At 39.5% G+C, this 25248-nt stretch overlaps 2 protein-coding genes across 4 annotated transcripts; one reads left to right on the plus strand and one right to left on the minus strand.

The window, feature by feature from the left end:
• Positions 1-233: 233 nt before the first annotated feature.
• Positions 234-7937, plus strand: LOC111577754 (DDB1- and CUL4-associated factor 7-like). The gene is made up of 7 exons (XM_023284180.3): positions 234-1130; positions 2025-2183; positions 3679-3790; positions 3881-3999; positions 4072-4281; positions 4992-5109; positions 6384-7937. Exons 1-7 carry the CDS (start codon positions 993-995, stop codon positions 6554-6556), a joined length of 1029 nt encoding a protein of 342 aa, XP_023139948.2. The 5' UTR covers positions 234-992; the 3' UTR covers positions 6557-7937.
• Positions 7537-16497, minus strand: kcnh6b (potassium voltage-gated channel, subfamily H (eag-related), member 6b). 3 transcript variants are annotated; one of them, XM_055004689.1, is made up of 12 exons: positions 15848-16497; positions 15285-15434; positions 13897-14322; positions 12532-12925; positions 11938-12137; positions 11584-11836; positions 11284-11477; positions 11051-11159; positions 9999-10262; positions 9618-9798; positions 8969-9173; positions 7537-8865 (listed from the first exon to the last, which is right to left on the minus strand). In XM_055004689.1, exons 2-12 carry the CDS (start codon positions 15426-15428, stop codon positions 8569-8571), a joined length of 2667 nt encoding a protein of 888 aa, XP_054860664.1. In that variant the 5' UTR covers positions 15429-15434; positions 15848-16497; the 3' UTR covers positions 7537-8568. The 3 variants fall into 3 exon arrangements, with proteins under 3 accessions (XP_054860664.1, XP_054860665.1, XP_035810488.2); XM_055004690.1 differs by having other exon boundaries at positions 15327-15437; XM_035954595.2 differs by having other exon boundaries at positions 15285-15437.
• Positions 16498-25248: the final 8751 nt, after the last annotated feature.

Here is a 25248-nt window from a genome sequence, read left to right on the forward strand (position 1 = left end):
ATTTATTTATTTTTGTTAGTTTTTGCTCTAAATCCACAAAACTATGACCCCAAGGCACTGCAATGGTGAACCAGTGGTTGAGCTATCTGGACTGAAAATAATGTCTACTATGAGATGAGTACAGAAAGAAAGTGGGATGGCCTTACTTTGCCACGAGCAGTCTCACATTTCATACTCTTTTTACTCTGAAATAATTTGAAAATGGTAACTATCAGAGATGCTGAACATGTCTGTGCACTAAGAAGTAGCTCTTTGTGGAGCTTTTCTTCCAGATTCTGAAGTAAGGCTGCCTTCAGGTGCTGCTCGTAAATCTACCACATTCAACATAGAAAAGGTTACCACAAAAAGTTAAGGTGAGGATAGTAAATATAAACAACTATAAAAAACAAAACATTTTGATGAAAGAAAGTCGCACGTAAATACTGCGGAAAAGGGTAAAACACTAAAGTAAAATTAATTAAATCGATGGAACTTATCCGCCACTGTATTTAAATTTGATCAGTTTGCTTATTTTTGGGCAATTACAAGACATATCAGTGACAAAGAGTCAACAGCAGTGGCTTAATCTTCCACAAAGTCGGATTTCAAATCCAACATTTCTCCAAAAACTAATCACTGGGCTGGTTCGTTGCTTGTCGTGATAATTCCGATCCCCGTGTCTTTTCCTGAAGGCAGCGCCAGCCGCCTCCATGTCGCTCATCTTCATACTATTTTTGTCCTCCGGTCGCCGCCTTTACTGCCGTATTGTGAACATCTTCCAGCAGCTGGATGCCTTGAATTTGACACATTTAACTGATTAACGTTGGATGAAACGTGTAGTTTTTACCGGCGGGAAACCGTCTCGACCACACGGACTCAACAATTAGCTGACTTTTACAGAAATTAGCCTCGTTAGCTGAGATGGTTGTAAAGTAGGCGGCTGCCGCGACACGTTCAGGGTCCTTGTTTCCTGCTGGTAATTACTTGTAACTCAGCGGCTAGTGGCTGTGAAGATGTCGCTACACGGAAAACGGAAAGAAATCTACAAATACGAGGCTCCGTGGACAGTTTATGCCATGAACTGGGCTGTCAGACCGGACAAACGGTTCCGCCTGGCGCTCGGTAGCTTTGTGGAGGAGTACAATAACAAGGTAAGTTCAGGGATCACGACCTGACCCTGCTGCTGCTGATTAATCTGATTATTCTTTATTAGATGTTGTGCCCTGCTGTCAAAACCAGCTCAAAGTTACGGTTCACATCATTTCAATAGACTGGTTAATTTAATCTGATGATACCTGAAAAATACCCTAAATTTGCATGGCATTTATACATATACAGAGCTGATATAAATCTGTTAACTTTCTAAAATGTATGCCATTTGTATTTTTGTGATGATTGTAGGGAACAGTTTGCCCTCATTTGAAACTCAAAGCTTTCATTTTTTGCACCCAAATGTGTTTAACGTGGGGAAAGTGAAGCACAGAAAACTATACATGTACAAGTGAATCAATTATTATTCATTTCTGCTTAAAATGAATTGATGTTAAATAAATGTATGTGAAGTGCTTGGTAGCTTTAAAATAATAATGATATGATTTATTATAATAACTATATTTGTATAGCACCTTTCAAAACATACAAGTGCTTTACAGTAAAAACAAATCGGATAAAACAATAAAATTTAAAAAAAAAAAAACAGTAAGACCCCATAAGAACACAGTAAAATTATATAAATAAAAGCAGCAGTTAAGAAAACGCAAACGATAAAAAATAGTTTTAAGAAGTGGTTTAAATTAGTTCCAGAACTTGGGGGACCGAACTGCAAAAGATCAGTCACCTTTAATGACCAAATGGGACTTAGGCACCTTCACAAAGGCCCTGCCGTTAGATCTCATATTCAAAGATTGGTTTGAATATTGGATGATTATCTCCAGTTGTGCATCCCTATAATCATCACCGCTGACTAACTAACTGTACTGTATCCTGCTCAGATCAGTAACACTACACTGGCTCACTCAAGGTGAGTTGTTATTGTGTCTCCACAGGTTCAGATAGTCGGTCTGGAGGAGGAGAGCTCAGAGTTTGTGTGTCGAAACACTTTCGACCATCCCTACCCCACCACCAAGATCATGTGGATTCCTGACACCAAAGGAGCGTATCCTGACCTGCTGGCCACCAGTGGAGACTATCTGAGGATCTGGAGGGTGAGACAGACTACAGGGCTCCAGACTAACCATCTCACTGGTGGCACCGGTGCGACCAGCTTTCTTAGTCGCACCTCCCACCTTATCACAGGCAAAACACATCACTTGCTGAACAGTTTCTTATCGATAGACACTCAGACAGGTGTGTGACCAAAAATGTACTTTGAAAAAAGTTAAACTAGGGCATTCTAATGTCAGATTTATCCCACATGAAATGGAGTGATTTTTTTCTCCAGGTGGTCTTGGTAGGCGTACTCCATATTTCACGAGAGAACAAATGTAGATACCACAGTACACCAAAGTTATAAAAGCGCTACTTTCCACCACTGTGGTTAACACAGTAGCTGCCTGCACCAGATAGAGTGACACTAGTACAGCTGAACGATCATCGTGCACGAGCACAGTGGGATCACTTGACATTTTCACTGGCACACTCCTAAAAAAGGTCGCAAATGCAACTTTTTTGGTCTGGAGCCCTGGTCTGTGAACCTGTGGCCTGCTTTAGTCAGAGGAATACAGACCAGAGACTTGTTAGCTTTAATAACTATTATTATTGACTGTATACTGCAGCATTCAGCTGAGACACAGCGGTCTATAACGCTCAAGGCTGTCACTTTTCAGATCATGAAACTAAAACTATTCACAATTAATAGTGTGGAAAGAAAACAGATCTTATGTAAACATGAGTGTAATTATAAGTAATGGACTGCAGTTGATCCGTGATCCATATGGCTCCCCATCGCTTGTTTTTTATACATTTAAACAGCAGATTAATTGCAAAGTTTCACCATCTTAGAGTGAAATGGAATTTTACTGCCACTGTGTTGGTTTTAAATGAACTAGGCAGGTACTTGGAGAATACAATCATCTGCTTAGGCCAGTTTCCCATCTCATGATGTTAAAGAAAGAAATTTCAAACTATCAAAATGTAATTTCATAAAATTTGGCCTCATAGTTTTTGCATAATGCTGCTTCCAGACAGTACAGAAAACATACCTCTATTTCCATGTGGATTTTTTTTCCAAATCTTGTTTCTGAGTTGCAGTGACAAAATCTAAAACAGGTGTGTGTTCACATGAATGTGGCGTCCTGAAAGTAGCTGAAAAACGATCCAGTCTGAAAAAGTGAAAAGGTGTGACACAATCCAAATTGTTTTAAATTTTTGTGATCTGTTGCACCTCTCTTTTGTTTTCCTTAAATTTCACAAACATTTCGGCTACGGAACACTCCTAAATCAGATTTGTTGCTCTATAAAGGCTACAAAAAGTAATTTACAGTCTTGTAAAATTATTACACTGGTTATTCTCAATCATTCAATTTTCTAAAACAAGGATAAAATTACATAATTCTGGCCACATATGATAACTACAATGAACCGTTTTGCCACCAATTTTCTCTTTCCACATCTGTAACCTTGAATATGTTTATAGTTTTTCTTACAGATTCAAGAAAAGTCATTCTGGTGATTGTGATCTGAACACGTTTGTACCGGCAGGTGTGCGATACAGAGACCCGCCTGGAGTGTCTGCTCAACAACAACAAGAATTCAGACTTCTGTGCACCACTCACATCATTTGACTGGAACGAGGTGGATCCAAACTTGCTAGGTAACATTATTGACTTGGTTAGCATCACAACCTCACTTGAAGTCATGATGGGAAAATGTGAGCTGGCCTGCATGTGTGTTTTCTGCACAGGTACTTCCAGCATAGACACCACCTGTACGGTCTGGGGGCTGGAGACTGGACAGGCGCTGGGGAGGGTCAACTTAGTGTCGGGTCATGTCAGGACGCAGCTCATCGCTCATGATAAAGAGGTAAATGTTGCCTCCAAGAAGTTTTTTTTTTTTTAACCACTGTGTGTAGCTCGCTGTGTGTTTGCGTTACAGGTGTATGACATCTCTTTCAGTCGAGCAGGTGGAGGCAGGGATATGTTCGCCTCGGTGGGAGCAGACGGTTCGGTCCGCATGTTTGACCTCCGTCACCTCGAACACAGCACCATCATCTACGAAGACCGCCAGCACCACCCGCTGCTCCGACTCTGCTGGAACAAGCAGGACCCCAACTACCTGGCTACCATGGCGATGGACAACATGGAGGTTAGTGCTGCTCCATCTGTGGATCGATGCTGTCAAGCTGCACCATGGACATTATATGTTGATAAGATATGTTTTATTTTCGGGCTGATCTGATTATTAATCAGTTACTACTCATTTGTAGCATTTGTGTCAAAATTTATATTAACACAAACTCCACCACAAAACTTTGTTGAGATGTCTTTATTTAGACTTTATATATGTTTGATTACAAGAGAACTTTTCAAAAATATTCCTTCAGTGTTGATAGACTGTTATTCATGACGTGTAACCAATCAGATACTGCAGTGGGAGGGACATTGCTTGAGACCACATAGTATCTACAGATAGAAGGACGTGGCTGCATCAAAGCGAAAGTAGTAGTAACCAGATTTATACTGAATGTTGGATCTAGTAGTCTTCCATTTTATGCTCGGTGTTTGTGCTTTTTTAGTAGAAAGATAAAAATGTAAGGTGCTTTGAAGTCAGTGTAAACTATGTGGATGTCAAACACTTGCTGTCATGTTGTATGAGGAAAAATCATAAGGATTTGTTTGAAATTTGCATCTTTTAAGTGGGCTTCTTTGAATGCTTGATTTAAAAACAAGAAATTATTTTTTTCAAACTGAGAATTGACAATACTCTTTACCCAGTCGTCCTTAATATTTAGCCTCGTTATCCAATTTCATGTAGCGCCTGTTAATGTCGGTATATTTGTTTTTGTGTATCCTCAGGTGGTGATCTTAGATGTGCGTGTGCCCTGCACTCCAGTGGCACGACTCAACAACCACAGGGCCTGTGTCAATGGAATCGCCTGGGCACCACACTCGTCCTGTCACATCTGTACAGCAGGTGTGCAGGTTTTTTTTTTAAAGAATACACACGAAGCAAGCTTTATTTGATTGAAGAGAGACAGGTGGGGAAAGACAGCAGGAGAATGGCGTGTCGTTAAGGTCTGTTCTGGCTGGGAATCCATCAGTCTTAAAGGCATTTGCAAACATGTGCTATGTAACTTCTTGGATATTGGGTCGCCCCAGTTGTTTAGCATCCTGACAGAACAACAAGATTTCAGTCTTGATTGAAAGCTTTGACAAAAAATGCAGTCATTTATTGAAGAATGAGATGAGCCTAAACATCGTTGCAGTATCTGACAATGAGCACAAGAGGGAGGCCTTTATCAGCTGCACATGAACTCAGCATGTAGCAATAAATACACAAATTGGAGTAAGACTGATGGAGATTGATGAAAGCTGAAAGCCGTGTCAACTAGAAATGTTCACACAGAACTTTAAATACTTGACCATCCTTTTGTCTTTATTATTAAGGTCTGTTTCATCTGAAGTGTATTATACAAGGTGTTCCTAAAGTCTGGACACATAAGAAATATCATGAACTAACTTTTTTTGCCTCCACACATTAAATATGGATGTTATGTTCAATATATATTTGATTAATTATCAAATATATATTCAATATATTAAAAAATACATATATTGAATAAAATGCTTTTAAAAATGTAATTTCTTGAAAATATGTATTTTTATCTATGTGTCCAGACTTTAGGGACGCTCTATAGTTGAGCAGAAGAACTTATTACATCTGTATGAAATTAACCTGCAGGGAAAAAGATCACATTGAACAAAAGCCACAACTTCTGATAACAGAACTGATCCCAGTTATATGAGATTTTGATGACAGATGAACAGTCACATCAGATGTTGGCTGTGTGGTAATTAGGCTCAGCAGAATATTCAATGCAGAAAAACAGATGAGTTTTAGAGGTCATGTGGAAACGGATAAGACCATCTAGGCTGGAGCACTTCTGCCATTTTGTCACATGTGTAATCTAGTGTAAAATTACACAGCTCAGTAAACAGTTTGCACTATCCATCGATCCACTAGCACATTGCACTGGTGTATTGCAGATATTTTGTGGGTATTTTGTAGTTTATTTGTTTCCCCTGATCATATCTTGATGTTCATCTGTCCCGCTGAATAAGAAAACCCGGTTAAAAATAGTTATTTACCAAAACAAGAACAGGAAAATGTTTAGCAGCACTGTATTCTTCCTGTCTAAATAAGATAAATCTAATCTAATCAATCCCCCTCCCCTCCTCTCTGTCTAGCGGACGACCACCAGGCTCTAATCTGGGACATCCAGCAGATGCCGCGAGCCATCGAGGACCCCATACTGGCCTACACAGCCGAGGGAGAGATCAATAACGTCCAGTGGGCTTCCACCCAGCCTGACTGGATCGCTATCTGCTACAACAACTGCCTGGAAATCCTCAGAGTCTGAGCTGCGGTCGACAGAAATGAGCCGTAAAACAACTCAAAAACATTCTCAGTGGGATTTACAAGCTGACTTTGTTGAAGGAAATTCTTTGTTTATGAAAGACAGAACAGCTTCAACTCCCGCTGGCTTTATCGTGACACAAGTGATGTGTTTGAATGTAATAATAAGGATTTCACTTCTAAAATGAGGAAAGCAACATTTGACTTTGAGATGCAAAATGGCTGTAATTAGAAAACTGCAAGAACTAAACAAAGCAACTCTCAAATAACCAAAAGACTGTTAAATCTTGTCATCAACAGACACAAAACAAGTCAATAACCCTCATTATTTTAGTATGTTGTTTTACTGACAAATAAGTCAGTCAGTTACAAGCTTTTTATACACAAAATAGTGCATTTTGTTTTCTAGTGAAAGCCATTATGTTATTAGCTTTTGTTCTAATGCAGCAAAACTGCAGTTTATCTGTATTTAAAAGTGGATTGAATGTGATTAATGTGGATTTAAGTCTTTAAACTGTTCTTTTATTCAATTCAATATCCATCCATCCATTATCTATACGCTGCTTAATCCTCGTTATGGTCGTGGGGGAGCTGGAGTCTATCCCAGCTAATTTAAGACAAAAGCAGGGGACGCCTAGACAGGTCACAAGTCTATCCCAGGACTGCACATAGAGACAAATAATCACACTCACATTCACACCTACGGACAATTTAGAATCACCAATTAACCTCAGCATGTCTTTGGACTGTGGGAGGAAGCCAAAGAATGCAGGAAAACCCATGCATACACAGGGAGAACACGCAAACTCCACACAGAAAGATCCCAGACCCAAACCCGGGATCTTCTAGCTGTGAGGGGGCAGTTCTAGCCACCGAGCCACTGTGCAGCCCTCAATCCAGTGTCATTTTTGAAATTTTAAAAAGCATCTGTTGTGATACTTGTGCCACACTTTAAGGTAGTTATCTAGTATTATTAGACCATAATACAGATTGGTGTCATTTCTGCACCAGTAATTTTATTCATGGCAATGTTAATTCATTTTATACAGAAATAAAAAGTCCCACACAGTTTATACTATAACACAAAAGTTTTATATTTTGACAACAGTTTAAATTATTTCACTGAGAGGTGACTCATTAACACATTGATAATCTATAGTACAGATTTACAGTTAGAAATGATAGGTTGGAACAGTGTATTCTTCCAGTTACTGTAACATACTGAGGAAACACTTGCTGAAGTACGTCATCCATGATCTCTGTTAATCTCTGTTACACAGAAAATGTAGTTCAGATGTCAGATCATGAATGCTGAGAGTTCTGTTGTGATGCCAGGATTGGGACTGGAGATAAAAGACATATTAATGAACAAGGGTCATATCTGATGCAACTATTTCATTTTGGGGCTCATGAATTCAGTTCTTCATAGATTTATTTTCACATATTGTCAGGTAGCCAATGAGTAACAAATATAGTAAAGAAATGCCTGAGATATGTTGGCAGTAATTTAGAAAAAGTTAACCAAATTTAGTGTGTTTTAATTTAAAAATATGTTTGTGATCTGAACAAAGAAAAGATTATCTATGTCAGTCAGGCTCTAGTCTTTGGGTTGGATCTCTGTTCCGGATTGTAAGGGAAATTAAGATTTAAACAGGATCAGGAAGAACAGGGTTGGAAAGTTACTGTGCTGGTATGCAACAAAAAATCGTAAAACAATGTGTAAAGAAAATTACGGAGTTGCATGCACATAAATTACACTTTAGTCCATTAAAAGTATGATAACTGTTTGATTCATTCAACGGAGTGTAACTGTTATCAAGTAATGTTCTGGAGGGGAGATCTTCAGAGGGGCAGTGTGTAATGGAAATCCCTGTTGGTAAGCACTATCTGGATGTTTAGACACTACTTGCAGCCCAGATGTGTAATGATAGTTGAGTCTTTGCAGGCTAAGAGGTGAACTCCTTCCAAATGTCTTTGAGTAGCAAAGAATTACTACTATGAAAGTCATGTTGTCCATCAGATTACAGGCAGCACAGGATCTGAGAGGTGTTTCTGGATCTCAGCCAGTCCTGAGGTGATGTCCAGATTTCCTGGCAGCGAGGGGTAGCGGAGGTTCCCACAAGGCCTGGAGTTGGCCATGAGTGAGGACTTGACTGATGGCTGGGGCAACTGTGGAACTAACCCTGGATGGGTGTCAGTTTCAGGGGTGACGGTCATGAACACGGTGTCATCAGAAGCCACAGTCGCATGGATACCGCTGGACAGGGAGTCCTGGGACTTCTTGGTGAATTTAAGGTCAGTCTGGTCTGAGCTCTGACGTAAAGAAATCACAGAGGTTAAGACTTTATTTTCAAAGACATTCATTTGTCTCTGTGTTTGGCCAAATTTTGAAGTGCTTTTTGGTGTGATTCTGTACCTGTGTAGGTGCCCGGCTGTCCATCTGGATGGGAGACAGGGGATACATGCTGTGTAACACTGGAGTTCCAGTCCCATACAGACCAGGTGAATCAGTAGAGAGGGTAGTTGATGATACAGTGCTGTAAGCTGGAGGTACAGGAGTGATCTGCCTCTGGAGAAGCTGCAGAATAACGTTGATGTCGGCCGTCATGCGAGTCTCCAGTCTGGGGAAGTTAGAGAGATTTTAGAGATGAGCAGAAAGATGTTCATACAATAACACTCTCTAAGAATCTGTGTTTGATACCTGACAATGGTATTTATTAGAAATGAAAACATTTATCTGTAAAAGCCATATTTCAAATTACATGGCAGGGTGACTGGCCTTGTTTGAAGTCATTAGTTATGCAGTATTAAGGCGTTCCTTTTTAAAAAATGTCAGCTTTGGTTAGCAGGACGCTACTACACCTGGAAAAAGAAATATTCTGCTGCATTACCTCAGTTAAACCGTGCAAACATCCACTGCAGGGTAATAAACGTCCCTACTCCTGTTGCATTTGACTTTTACATCCCTATGCCTAAACATGCAACATACCTTATCGTATGTCAGATGCAAAAGTAAGAATCACAAGCACTCGTTTTTTCTTAAAAGCAGCTGAGATCAATTGCACCTGTTGAGCTGTGAATGCAGAACTTCAAGTCGAGACTCGAGCTCGCTGGGCCTTTCTTCTGTGAATGGTGGTGGGTGGTATGAGTTGCGGATAGAGGAAGATCGCCAGGCGCGACTGGAAAACTGTGGTGACTGTTGGTCAGGCCAGTATCGATACATTCCCGGCACATTCAGAGAGGAAGCTGAAGAGAATATAAAGGCAAGAAAAAACACCTTGGCCACAACTGGGGTTGTCAAGTGTATCTGTGGTCTTAAGATACACACATACCCACCAAAATCACGTTTATTTTTTGCATTTAAATCTCCATTTAGTTTCTTTAACATTCAATTCCACTTTAAAACAATCCAGGACAAACTTCAAACAAGACCTGTTTCCGTCTACCTTGGTGGCCCCGGTCCAGCACTGCATCCCTCCCTACTGAGGTGCCACTTGGCGACAGCAGCTGCACTACAGAAGGAGAATAGTCCCGTCTGGCATCTTCTGGAGGACAAAGCTCTACTTTGGCACCATGGCAAAAAGATTTTTCCATGTCCTCACTTGACTGGGAACACATGGAGCCACAGCTGCAGCGTTCCTCCCAGCGGGCCTCAGCAGGTGAGTGATGGAAGGATTGAAGCGGGTACGAGTCTTCGTGATCAATTCCATCTGTTCATGGGAAACATTTTAGCCAATCAGTCACAGAATGTTTTCTACCAGGGAGGCAGAGAGTGTCTGGTATTTCTAAAACAGCTTGAGAAAAAAATAGACAGTGGTCTATGATTAATTCTTGAGCACAGACTGTATTTAAAAGATGCACAAACTCTCCAGATGCATTAAAACTGCATTCTTTATAATGTCCAGCAGGGGGCAACTCCTCTGGTTGCAAAAAGAAATCCATTTGTACAGGAGTCTATTAGAAAATGGCCCTACTTCTCACTTGATCTGCTTCTTCAGTAAACATTTTCCCATTCAATTGATTTTCTAAATTGCTACTTTCCTAACTTTTTAAACACAGCATATGTTCATTTTGTAAATTATGGCCTCATTTAGCATAGAATATACATTTTAGGGCACAGCAACATACAATTTGCTATTCTATCACCATGCAATTGTCTTTGAGTTCTCTGTCAGAACCTCCCCTCGTTTGCTACATCTGGCTTCAAAGGAGCAAGATGGGGATTGCCAAATTTCAAACTTGAGGCTTTAAAGTAGTAGTCCACATAGTGGCTACGTCTATTTAATATCTACAGTCAATATTCTTAAACCTGTATTTCCACCTTGGTTAAGGTTCAGAAACAATCCCTTGGAAGTCTCAGCATAAAACAAAGATGTGGGATTTTAAAACGCAGATGTAAATGACCCTTAGTAGGACTTTCTGTGCACTCAAAAGATATGCTTGAATATGAAATCTAAAAAACAACAAACTTTTGTTGTCATCAGCTGAGATATCTCACCTGGCCTAATTCTGCAGTCCATGCAGTGCATTCTTTGTCGCGGTTTGTGGCGATATCCACAGTCATCACCAGAATCATCAGTTGTTATAATTGGTGGTACTTGATCAGCCTGATGATCAAATATATATTAAAAAAACATGCTCTTCATATAACTAAAATGACAGAATATCACAATAAATTTGTCATTAAGTGCTAAAAATACTGTTTTCTTTGCAGCCAATGTTCCAACGTACATCTCTCAGGTCAAACGTGATCTCCAAGTTGCTCCAGAAGTTGTCTGCAAAGCTCGGGTAGATGTCCAGGACCTCAAGCAGGTCGTCCCTCGGGATTCGGTGCAGGTCACAGTAGGTGATGGTGAGTACGTCTGCGCTGGACTTCCCTGGCTCATCATATAGATGTATAAGCTCACCAAAGATGTCGTTATTTTCTGCAAGAGAATGAATTTTTTTAATGTGAGTAGATGCTTTTTTAAGATTGGCTCTGGCACCTCTTTGAGCCCCCTACTGATAGATTCTATGATTAGACTGCTTTACCTAATATGGCCACAACCACATCATCCCTGATGACCTGGATGGAACCACGTGAGATGAAGAAGAGGGAGTCCAGGATGTCTCCATAGTGGATCAGAGTATCTCCTGGAGGAGCGTGGACTGTCTTGAACCTCATGCCTAAGGCACGCAGACAGGCTTGACTGCCTCCACGGAAAGCCTTGCAGTTCTGCAGCAGGGATCGGTTCAAGTGCAAACAGATGTCTGCCTGCAGAGACTCAGGGAATCCCTTCAACACCTGAAAAAGCAAACACAAATCCATTGACCATTAGAGATTAGATGTAAAACAGGAACACTGAACAACCATGTTACAGGTAGAAGAACAGTTTTGTTACGCACGGCATTCATGTCAATGCCATTTGTGTAGGACCAGGCATGCTGAAAATATTCCTCCAGCCGTTGGCGCAGACTACCAGGGATTTGGTGGAAGCGGATGAACTCTTTGACTCGTAGCATTTGGGTATGATAGCGGGTCGTACCGGAGTACAGTCGCTGGATGATGGCAGATACATTCCCAAATATGCTGGCATACATTAGAGCTGACAAGCAAAACAGGACAAAAGATACAGGTTATCCTGTCATTACACGTGTAATATTTGCTCAAAAGGACATTATGACTACAGCTTGAGTTGTAGTTTTGTCTATTTCAGAACTGTAGCAATATTATTAGGGAGGCTCAAAAGTAATTTGATGAAAATAGTCTGAGTTTTGTTGGAAGAACACGTAAGGATCTTTTAATTTTTTCTGACTCTAAATTTATATTTTCGGGAAGAAAATAGCCTCACATACAATAATCAAAAACATTCCATTATTGTATAGGAAGGTTAAGGTCAGGATATACCATTTCAAACTTTTCTTTTAGTTCCAGATGTACAGTCCATTTTGCCTCCCCAATAATAGCCATACAATCTCTACCAGTATTAGTTAACTCACATCCAATGACCATGACGCAGATGGAGAAGATCTTCTCAGAGTTGGTGTTCGGAGAGACGTTCCCGAACCCGACGCTGGTCAGACTGCTCAGGGTGAAGTACAGAGCAGTGACGTACTTGTCTTTGACCGACGGACCTGATGTGGAGTCGCTGTCGTTGTATGTTTTTCCTAGTTGTTCGGCCAAGTTGTCCAGCCAACCGGTCTCCGTGTATGGCCTCTCCACAAAGCCGATGGCGTACCAAATGCAGGCCAGCCAATGGGCGATGAGCACAAAGGTGCACATGAGCAGGAAGAGGACGGCAGCACCATATTCTGAATATCGGTCCAGCTTTCTTGCCACACGGACCAATCGCAGAAGACGAGCTGTTTTCAGTAGGCTTGTCAAGGTGGCCATCTTTGGTTTCCATTGACAACAGGGAAGAATATATTAGTCAAAACATTTTACAAGTTTATACACTTTGAGGACCAGTGTGTAGCATTTAGTGGGATTTATTAGCAGAAATGGAACATAGCATTTATAATTCTGTCTTTATTAATGAATTATCATCCATAGCCTAAAAATCGTTTTCATTAGCTTAGAATGAAGCCTTAATATCTACATTGAAAGCAGGTCCTTTTTCAGAGGCATGTTTTTACATTGCAAGGAGACAAAACAAGGTTTCCAGCAGATGGTACACTAAAAAGTACTGCAAAATAACCAAATACCATCTCATAAAATACAGTAATTTTCTGCAATTAAATTAGTTTTACAGGAGATCATGTGCACTTTTTGGCTTTATAATGTTTAATGAAGGACGTTTACACGAGTAAAACAATGAAAGCCATACCATGGATAGTGCGATAGATTATATGATAAAATTTTGACAGATTATGAATGGTTATAGATATTATGCACTGATAAAATCTAATTCGTTCAACATTTGATTTGCTAAATTTAAATCTGAAAATGTATGGTTGTTCACAGTTGCAGGATTTTAATTTTATTTTACATTACATGTGTAAAGTCCCAATACATTTTTGTAATTTTATTGATATTTTTGGGTATTTCAAAAATATGGAAAATAAATATGAAATAAAGAAAAAAAATCTGTAATTTTATAGATTTTTCTGACAGTCTTACAGTTTCTTACTCAATAAAGGGCCTTTGTCTTTTTTTATGTTGAAGAGGCAGCCACCATATTTTCTCCTACTAGCTTGGAATGGTCGAGTTGGTTGTTCAGTTCTCTGCAATCTGCAATCCCACCACTAGCTGCCACTAAATTGATAACACTGGTCCTTTAAGTTAATTACAGGATGATCTCCAAACTAACTTTAATAAGTTTTCTTGAAAACTTAATACAACAAAATCTGTAAGAAATTTCTTACCTCATCAGAGCCAGATCTGAAAATGAGAAGGTCAAAAGGGATTGCTGCAAACAGATCGATGGGGAACCAGCCTTTGATATAGTGCTTGGCTATCCGGCTTGGCTGTGTGACGACCTCATCGTTGTGGTCCACGTAGGTTGTTCGAAGGTTTATCACTATATCCACTATAAAGAGCACGTCCACCAATAGGTCCGCCACGTTCAGGGGGTTACACGTGTAGCCACAACTCCTTTGACGTAAATCTCCGTGTTCGTCCAATAGGAAGGCGGCCGAGTAAGGAGTGAAAACTGCCGTGTAAAGGACCAGCAGCAGAATAATCCAGTCCCAAAAGGCCTTGAAGGGGCTGTAGTGAAGCAAGATCCACCAGGTTGTCTCTGGCACCTCCAGTTTGTATTCAGGCAGCACATCAGACTCCAAAGACAGTACCTGAACATGAAGAACGTATCAGTATGCATTGTTGCTTCACTTGTTGCACAAAGGAATCTGAACAGTTAAGGTGCAATGGATTCCATTATTTGAATGCATTTGGGGAAAACAACAAAAGCAGCAAACCAAGTGCATTCTTCTAAACAAACATTTTTTGAAAGTAAACTAACCAACAGACCTTTGTAGAAGATGTACTGCTACATGCTTTGGCTTTGCAACCTTGCAAGTCCAACAAATCCTTAAGCATCCTGGCATTGGTAAATCTCAGCAGACGTGGTTAAAATTTAAATCCAGATAGTACAATTAAAAATCTGAGACAAAGCTAAAGCCCAGTGTCCCATAATCAAGACTGCAGAGGCTAACTGAGTACATGATAGTGGTGAGCTGGGGGGCTGAGTTCATGTTCCGCCACTGTCATCGGATTCTCTCTGGTCTGATGCCAAATTAATATTTGCTGCATGAAAAATCTCACCAGCCATGCAGATAAACAGATATTATCTATCACACAAGTTATCAGACAGGAAACAGAAAGTGACCCCATGCAAGGTCGCAAACTCTTCATGTACATTTGTTTTACATCCACCACCAACCGAGGCAGTGATGCAGAATACTGAGCCTCAGGGGCTCCAGCAGTAATAACAGAATTGAATCTGAATTGAAGTGCGGCTCAGTCTAACTTCATTTTTCATACCCACGAGGAAAACATGCAGCCACCAACCAGCTACTGATTTTTCCACCAGTGGGTTGATTAACGGTGGCCGTCCATCGTGGCGCCAGTCTGGGAGCCTCTTTATTTCTTAGTAATCACAACACCGCGAGCTCTTTAATGACGGACTGAACCTGAATCACAAATTCGGTGTTGAATGACCGAGTTCATTCACTCAGTGCTCCATAACGGGACCCTCCTGGCTCTCACACAGCCACAGAGACGGAGCCCATGTGAGGTCCTTGGACCCTCGTACCTGTGTGACCTTCTCTGTGACGTTCTGAGGGCGATCCTTCACCTTGGAGGGGCTGAGCAGCTCCATCCTCGGGGTCGGAGGTGAAAGGCATTCAGGGCTCCTGAGGGCTGGTCCTCCACTCTTCATTAGGTCCGAATCAGACATGAAGCTCTGCTGACGTTCAGATGATTGGAAATCACATTTCTGGTCATATTTAAACTGAATTTTTTTTTTTCACAAGCTTCTATTTTGGAATGTCTTCTTTTCACTTGTACTTTCTGGAAAGAAATTCGACTTTCTACAACTTTGACTCCAGTTACAGTCTTCAAAATCTGGAAAATCTAAATTTGCATGCAAAACATCTACAGGATGTTTAATACTTCCTGCTTCCCTTTAACAAATTCCTCTGTGCTCTGATTTCCCAGGATGCCCATCTAGCTGTGCCCCTCCCAAACTTCTCTGCCCTCAAATACTAGATAGTGTCAATACTTCAATCACGAGTGCATCGGCAATGCAGCAGAAAATCTCAGTAGCAGATCAAATCATCAATGAAGGATTGCTGAAAGTGAATAAACCCAACATACCTGATTTGAAACAGAAAGTCAGATCCTTGTTGTCCGCTAAGCCATTGTTCAAATATCCATTTGTCGAAACACTTTCTGGACAAGTGTGTTCGAATCATTCACGCATCACATTTTACACATCACATTCCGGTGAAACAAATGCTCTGTGTTAGTTTTTCGCTGTGTGGTTGTTGATGTCAGTGTTGAAGTCTCTGCTGTGGTTCAGAACAGACTACTGGGCTGCAGCCCGCATGTGGCTGCGTAACATCGGAAACCAATCAATGCCACGCTATAGCTGACAGGAACTGGCAGGAAGATCGATGTGGATCATTGGTAAAAAAGAAAACTGGCTCAGAGTCACTATACTGGACTTCCCTGCTAATGTCAAATTGTCATTTCAGTGTTCTTGTAAGTGGTTTGTTTTGGTAGAATCAATTGAAAACATAGCTGTGACATACATGATGCTGTGGTATAAAAACAGAAAGTCAGTCACCTGATGTATGGCAGCCGCTCGATATGTTGCATGCATACTGTTAATGTGGGACTTTATTGACTGCAGTGTTGACACTATGCTGATATAGAGGGGTAATGACCTGTGATGACATTGGCTCAGAACGTCCTTCAGCTTTAACCTTTCATCATCTGTACTCCTTTCATCTTTAAAATATTAAAATATACACTACTGGTCAAAAGTTTGGACACACCTTCTCATTCAATGTTTTAATTTAACTATTTTCTGCATTGTAGATTAATACTGAAGACATCAAAACTATAAAAGGATACATATGGAATTATGTTGTAAACAAAAAAATGTTAATCTTTAGTATTAATCTACAATGTAGAAAATAATACAAATAAATAAAAAGCACTGAACAAGAAAGTGTGTCCAAACTTTTGACTGGTAGTGTATGTCATTTTCCATTTCATTCGTATAGTTTCGCATGAACACTTTTGATGAAGAGAGTTTACAAGCACCGTTCCCTCTAAACTGCGCGCGTGCGCAATTGCGCACTGCTGACACGGTCTCCGCACACAGAAAATCTGCGCTGTGCACAAAAAAAAATCCAACCTAAATTGTAAATAAAATAAACACGTAACAATTCATTCTGTGCTATTTTTCAGTGTGAGTGAGTGAGTGACCGGTGACTGGCTGCTGCAGCCAATGATGCGATTCACATATGTATTTACCATAGACTGTATATAATGGTATTTACGCAGCTAATCAACGTCAGGCGTCCTTATGTGCAGCCATCGTTGTTGTCATAGATATGAATGAGTAGATAGGACACGCCCCTTTGAGCTGCGTGCTACAGCGAGGCTAAGCTAGTGGGGACAAAGTTTCAGTGCATTCCGTTGATGTAGACGGCGTGAAAACGGAAACAAGTATGCCGGCTCACTGCTGCGTACAGTTACACACTGCATCGTACGATTGAGACAAGGAAACTTGGAATGACTTTTCATAGGTAAGAATAGTTTTTGGCTCTTTTTTCATTATGAAATCTTGTTGAGAGCTTCCAGTCTATGAGAGCTAACTAGTTAGCCACTAGCAAAATGCTAAGGCGAGCTAGCAGCTTGACAACCAAATACCAGACGATTGTATAGTTGTACAAGCAGTAGTAGTAATACTAAAAGTACAAGCAGCAGTAGTAGTATAAACAGCTGTTAGAATCGTAGAAGTAGTATCAGCATTTGCTGTTAGAATCGTAGAAGTAGTATCAGCATTTGTAATAGTATTACAAGTTGTAGTAGCAGTGCCAGTATCAGCAGCAGTAGTGTACTAAGTGTACTACTAGCAATGTGACTACAACTAGTAGTAGTCACATTGCTATTACTACCACCAATACTACCAATAGTAGTTATAAAGCCTAACTCATGTATATCCAGATTACCATCTATGTTCTTCCTCCAAACCCATTTTATGATTGGGATTACAGGCAGTTCTTTAGGACTGCTCTCAAATAATTGAAATGTTACTAAACAAGGTTATACTTATCAGATTAAATAGCTCTGGTCTCCAGTATATTGGCAAATTCAGTTCTTTGTACTTAATTTATTAACATGATTTCTTTTTTAATATGTTGTGTACAGACTTACTTCTCTGTCTACTTTTCTTACTCCATGTAGGTTTCCCAGAGACTGTGGGTTGAGGAGGAATTGGAAGTCTGTCGGCTTAGACCTGGTGTCATTCCATCAGTGTTAAACTTCCCGGCTCATCTTGGAAGAGTACGTGCCAGAAAGACCACGACCAAGCAGCCTTGAGATCTTAGACAGCATCTCCCTGAGGTGGGTGTCAACGGTGTTCACAGTCAGGTCTGTGGTAATCCTGTCAAAAAACAAAACAGAAAAAAATCTAGATTATAAATCAACATGTAACCAAAGCACTCTGTGTATAACGCCATAGTATAGGATGTAGTTCAGAAAACGTCAAAGTATAGTATGCTTTACTCAAGAATAACATAGTATGGCCTGTAGTTCATAGTACAGCATGTTGGCAAGAAAAAAAAACAAAACATAGATTATTATGTGGTTCAAAAAGCGCAAAATGATAGGATGTTGCCTAAAATTGTCATGTATGATATGTGGTTCAAAAAATGTCATAGTGCACTATATTGTCAAAAAAGTATGTAATTCAGGAAAACATCAGAGTATAATATGTCATCTAAAAAATGCCATAGAATAATAATTTCATTGCACAAGTAAAAGTATAATAACTTTTAAAACTGTTCAAAGTCTTATATGTTGCTAAAAAAACAAAAAAAACTAAAACAAAAAAAACGTCACAGTAATATGTCAATTAAAAAAGCCTGTAGTATAGCGTGTCGCCCAACAAACAGTAAACAAAAACGTCACAGTATAGCCTTTAGTCCACAGCTGTCAGTAGGTGAGGAGCAACACAAAAACAGTCCAAATGCTGGTTTCCAGAGGGTTAGACGAGAATTTATTTGAAAGAGTAAGTTTACAACAACACAACATGTGAGGGGGTTAAAAGCAAATGGGTGTTAGTAAAATAAAAATAAATAAACAGAACTAAAAGTGAACTTCCTGTTGACATTGATGGGCATTCCAACCAGGAACAAAGTAAAAGATAATCAATACGAAAAAAAATTCTTCCTGTTCACCTCTTAAAACCCAAAAACACACCACAGTAGCACCCTAAACTAAAACTACCAATGAGTTCCCTGTTTTCCTTTCTGAACAATTCAAAGGTCCCTCTCTATCTCCCTACACATCCACCAACCACTGGAACACATCTCCAAAGTTCTGCCGGGCCAGCTCAGCTTCCCCTCAGAAGAAGTGCCGCCACCTGCCAGATGAAGGAGCCTTTTGAGAGGCAGCTGGCATCGTGATTGGACTGTACTTTGGTCTGTTCCAATCCAGCTTCAGCTCCAGAGACGGCAGGCGGGACGAGTCAACGGAGGCTGGATGGACGAAGGCATGAAGCTGAGTACAATCCAGAAAACAACAGAGGAGGAGTGCAGCAGCCCAGAGCCAGAACAAGCAGAGTAGCATCGTATGTCTCTTAGAAAACATCATAGTATAGCCTTTGGGATGAAAAAACACCATCATATACATCGTATATTGTACAAATAACAAGTCAAAGCAAAGAGACATACATTGTAGAATTGTAGTAATTGTGGGCTGACTGATTTACTGATTATCAGTATTTTATTTTTACTGATTTACGGTAATAAATACATTTAAAAATGGCGCTACTTTGGCTCTGAACCTTTATCTACCTGTGGTCGCTCTGTCTTCTGGAGTGATTTGATTGGTTATACATCACAAATAAAACTCCTTTAACTTAACATCTGTAAACAAAACAAAAACGTATCAACAAAGTTTTCTGTTAGAGTTTGTGTTCTTCTAAGTTTAACTCCAAGATTTTAAATACTTTCATTTACTGCAAATGAATATCTACTCCAAATCTCTCACTAATAATCATTATCAGCCTTAAAAACCCACAAAACACCCCTCTATACTCCACCACACTTAGTACAGTCCGGTTCCCCCTTCTATAAATCTGCTTGGAATCGTCCACTTCCTGTTTGTCAAAGTGGCCTTCTACCTGGACAGGTTTTGTTGGAGCTCATGCAACAAACATTTTGGGTAACTGCACTTTAATATGGATGGATGACACTGAATTAGAGTCTGTTTTAATGAGACTGAGTTAAGATGTGTAGCTCTGTCATTAAATAGGAAGTTATTTCTCAGAATTCACAGAGAAAAGTCTGAAATGTTTGCTAGGTTAGCGTCCCACATGTTCTTTGGCTCAGCTAAAGCTAACTCTCTCCAACTTCTGGATCTGCTGGAGTTGCTTGTTAAAATATATTGCTAGAGGTGCTGAAGCTCAGAAAGTCTGAGATGTTTGTTCAAAATAAGCTCATTCTCAAGTCTCATCTGAACTCTTTTGTTTGAACTTTCCCTAAACTTAGGAGTTAATGACAGAGCAGCACATCTAGACTCAGTCTCATTTATGTAGAGATTAAACTTCAGTGTCATTCATTGATGTTAAAGTGCAGTTTTTCAGATGTTTGTTGCACATGCTCCCGACCAAACCAGTCCAGGTGGAAGACGATGTGAAGAGAAAGCTTCAGAGGATGAATATCACACATTTACATTGGAAATAAATGTCCTATAATTAGACATTGTCATGCAAAAGTTGGATTTCCCTTTAATGATGTTCAAATCTTTGTTGAGTGTTTTGTTGATGTTGGTTTCTAAATGTTTTCTGACACTCGGCCCCAAAGATTAAAACCTTCTACGGCTTACAAGCTGCAACAATTCACACATTATCAACTATCTTTCTGACTAAACTAAGATAAAAAGTGAAAAACTGTCTGATTCCTGCATCATGAATGTAAATCTTTTTGGTTTTTATGACAGTAAACTGAATATATTTGGGTTTGACATTTTATAAACCAAAACAAGAAATGAATTATTGGAGAAAACAATCAACAGATTAATGGACAAAGAAAATGTGTTTTCCAACATATATGGCTGAATTACTCCAACATTACAAGATACATAAAATTTTAATTCAGTTTTATTTATATTTTGCCAATTACAGGTCAAATTGTCTCAAGACGCTTTATTTTTATAGTAAGAAAATTAAACCTCTTGACTAATCCAATTTATAATTTGTTTTTTAAGAGAGTAATGGACAATCAAAATAAGTTTCTCCACTAAAACTAATAAACATGAGGTAAAATAGAAGGAACAGTTTTAAATACTGCAGTCCCACGACGACAAGAATAAAGTTTCTCAACAAAAACTAAATCTGCTGATGGATTCCATTAATGTCCTAATAAATGATAATAAAGTGTGATACTAAAGCTTTGTGGTGCTAAAAATGTCAAAGTAAAGATATCGAGTTGAACATCTGGATGGAGGCTGATAAAAGTTGACCTCCATTCTGTGGAGCCGGCTCCATGGATTTTATGGATGGTGGTTAAAGACCTGCTCTTCTAGTGGTCTTCCTTCTAGTCGCTGTAAAAAGTCAGTCCATCCTGGCCGACTTCAACACCTCTTCATGACAACTTGTTCTGCCTTCGACCTGGTGGAAACTCCAGAAACTCGGGAAAACCTGTGGAGACTCGAAGAACTCGTGGACTCGAAAAACTCGTCGGGTGGGGGAAGGTGTGGTGGGCCGTGGGGGGAGTCAGGGCGGAGAGTAGGGGGGGGGGGGGGGGGTGGCCCCCCCCCCCCCCCCCCCCCCCCCCCCCCCCCCTACTCTCCGCCCTGACTCCACCCAGACTCCGCCTTGGCTCCACCCATGTGGTCACACACAAACTACGATGCCAAAGGGAGGACGAATTTATTTCTTATTATCTGATCTGTAGCTCAGTGAGTTAAGGATTTGCCTATGGAGCTGCAGGTCGCTGGTTCAAGACCAGACACTTCTTAAATTTTCTCAATATCCTGACAAAGACAAAGAAAGAAAACTGCCACTGGTGGGTCTTGAACCTGCGACCCTCCGCTCTGTAGTCTCTCCTCTTATCCCCCTGAGCTATTCGCTCAGATACAAATTCTTCTTTTTTTTGCGCATTTATCATCTATTTTTTCTCATTTTCGAGTTTTTTTTTTACTCGAGTCTCGACTCGACCGTTTTTCTCAGGAGGCTGGACTTTTGCCTTTGTGCTGGAGGGTGGAACCCTCAGTTCCAAGACTTTCCAAAGCCTCCACACCTCCCGAGTCCTCAGGACCTGAGCTTTCACACAGTCTGAGGGCTGAAATTTTCGAAGTCCCACAGTAGTTCTCTGTTAGATTTAACTTTCAGACAGTCCAAGGACTGATATCTTCTAAGCTCTTGAGTAGTTCTCTGTTAGTTTGAACCTTCAGACAGTCTGAGGACTGAAGTTTTAAAGGTTTCTCAGTACTTCTCTGTTAGTTTGAACCTTTAGACAGTCTGAGGATTGATATCTTCTAAGTTCCTGAGTAGTTCTCTGTTAGTTTGAACCTTTCGACAGTCTGAGGACTGAAATCTTAGAAGTTCTTGAGTAGTTCTCTGTTAGTTTGAACCTTTAGACAGTCTGAGGACTGAAATCTTAAAGGTTTCTCAGTACTTCTCTGTTAGTTTGAACCTTTAGACAGTCTGAGGACTGAAATCTTAAAGGTTTCTCAGTACTTCTCTGTTAGTTTGAACCTTTAGACAGTCTGAGGACTGAAGTTTTAAAACTTTCTCAGTACTTCTCTGTTAGTTTGAACTGTCTGGTTAACAGAAGCCTTAAAACTTCTGATGATTAGTCTTGATTTCACATTTAGATCATCCATCTGAGTTATTTTCAGACCTTCACCTGTGGGTTTTTTAGAAATCCTCAACAAACTTTGATTCTCTTCACTGAACAGTAAAGTTTGTGGAGATCAGAAGGTAACATTAGTTTGATCAATGCCTTCAACTACTAGTAGACTTTATCTCGAAAGCAGTTTTCTGAAATGAGTTCTTAGTAAATCTGTCCACAATCAAACCAAGAACATAGAAAGAGGAAATGTTTGAAGAATCAACTTGATGTTTTCATTTCAGACTAGAAAACACATCAAGACCTTTATCTCTTTTTGCTCTTTTTGATTGTTTTATTGTCTCTTCTGTTTAATTTGATCTTCTAAAGTCTAACTGGTGTCTTTTCAAATGTTTTGTCCTTAGTTTGATTCTTCTTAAATGTTTAGTTTTGCTGTTTTCTCACCTTTTATTCTTTTCTAATGTCTGATTTGATTTCCAAATGTTTTGTCTTTTTAATGTTTGTTGTTTTTTTCAAATGTTTTATCAGCTTGTTTGAAAAAATTTCCTTTTCTTTCCCAGTGTTTAATTTTTTTGATTAAATCTTTAAGGTTTTTCTTTTTAAATGTTTTACCACCTTTTAATGTTTAATTTTCTTTTTAAATGCTTAATTTTATTTTCTGTTTAATTCCTATTTAAACTTTTATTGTCTTTAAGATTTAAGTTTCTAATTAAACATTAAATTTTTTAATTAACTGTCTTTTTAAAGGTTTAATAGTCTAATGAAATGTTTTGTATTTTTTAAATGTTTAATATTCTTCTTGTTTAATTGTATGTTTTAAATGATTCGTTATCTAAAATATTTCATATTTAATGTTTAATATTTTTGTTTAAGAAAACTTGTTTGTCATAATTACATGTTTTGTATCTTCTGTTTAATTATCTAATTAAATATTTTGTCTGTTTAATATAATTTAATTATATTTAATGTTTAATTTTCTTTTTAAATGTTTTATTGTATTAAATGTTTTTTCCTTTGATTTAATTGCTTTTTTAATGTAGTTTACTTCTTTAATCTTTTTTTCCTTTCAAGATTTTAACCCCAACCTTAAAAATGAAACAAACCCTTAAACCACAATGAAAATACTTCTGTTGTCACAATCATTAGTCGATTATTCAGTTTATCAATTCAACTTTATTTGTTTAGCAGCTTTCACACAAACAACAAAACTAAACAAGCAAAGAGAAAAAACTGCTAAAACTACGATTAAAACTCAAAAACATATTTAAAAAAAAAAAAAAAAGATTTAACATGGTAATAAAATATGTTGTGTCCAGGGGATGGAGGGAGTTTATTGAAGTCTTCTTGGGCTCACATGGGAAATCATTTAAAATAGAAACTTGATATTCAGTCTAAGGAAACTGCAGAGCGACAGAAGAACCAACAATATCTCCTGTTTTCTCCTTTAATGAGTCAACTCTTCTTGTGCTTTCAGACCAAAGAACTACAGACTCTTCACAACCTGCTCAAACTCTTGGTACAGGACCTCACCACACGAGTCAAGAAGGTTTCTGTCTCATTTCTACTCTGAAGCTCACCTTCTCCTGCTCAAACTGCTGACAAATGTTTCTGCTGCTCTAAAGTCTGGTCTCCAGAACTTCCGAAAAACTCTCAAAGTCTCTTCTGCTGCAGGTTGCTATGTAGAACTGTTGCAGAAAACCTCACTAAACCACATGGAGGGGCCTCAAGATAGTCATCCAAATGAAACAGTACAAAAACCAAACTAGCACAACCCAAAGGCTAAAGTCTCCTGCAGCCTACCAGAGAACCTCTGAGAACAGAGAATCAGGACAGGAACTCTTACCTTCTGGACAACCAACGTTGGTTCACAAACAAGAATACAGAATGTGTCTGACCAGAAACCTCTGAAGACTCACCACAGCCAAGATAAAGACACAACTCAGCTGTACCAAATCCACTAATCACTGCACACATTAGCACCATGTGCTAACTGTGGGTAAAGAACCACATTTACCAAGACAACTATCCAGTACAAAGCCCTAAAACACACCAAGAAACACATTAAAGACTATTTTACTGCTGGAAGCTGCAAGCCAACGCCTAAAGAACAGACTAAAGCAACGGAGCCAAACCCGGTTCAGTGGTGAAGAGAAGCAGAGGAAATGTTTGTCTGCAGCTAAATAAAGCAGGAAGACACTGAGCTGCTCAGGTGTTCCTGATAACACCAAGCAGCCACCTGGACAGCCAATAGGAACACAGCTTACTGGAAGTCCAGAGGGCTGGGTTAGTCAAGGAAATTTAGTTTAAAGTTGAAGCAGAAAGTTAACAAAGAAAGTTGAAAACCACCTTCTGATACCTGAAATCTCTGAGTTTTCACACAAAGAACACCTGAACATGTCAAACTGGCTTCATAGTAGAACCCTCATTGTAAAAACGTCATAGTATGGTGTGTTGCTCAAAAAACATTAGGACCCGGCTGTCAGGGGACAAACATGTAAGAAACATGAGAACAGAGAGAACCCAACCAGTAGGTCACAGTTTATCATCCCCCAGTCATCTCCTGAAGTCCATATGGTGAGAGACATCAGTATCTGGTTGTTCATTTACCAGAGGATGCTTATAATCATGCTGATGTGGTCTGTACTCTACAGTATTTTAGTGACTCAATAAATGCCTAAGTTTGTT

This window comes from Amphiprion ocellaris, chromosome 18 (genome assembly GCF_022539595.1).
Source record: "Amphiprion ocellaris isolate individual 3 ecotype Okinawa chromosome 18, ASM2253959v1, whole genome shotgun sequence".
In the NCBI taxonomy this organism is placed as follows: domain Eukaryota; kingdom Metazoa; phylum Chordata; class Actinopteri; family Pomacentridae; genus Amphiprion; species Amphiprion ocellaris.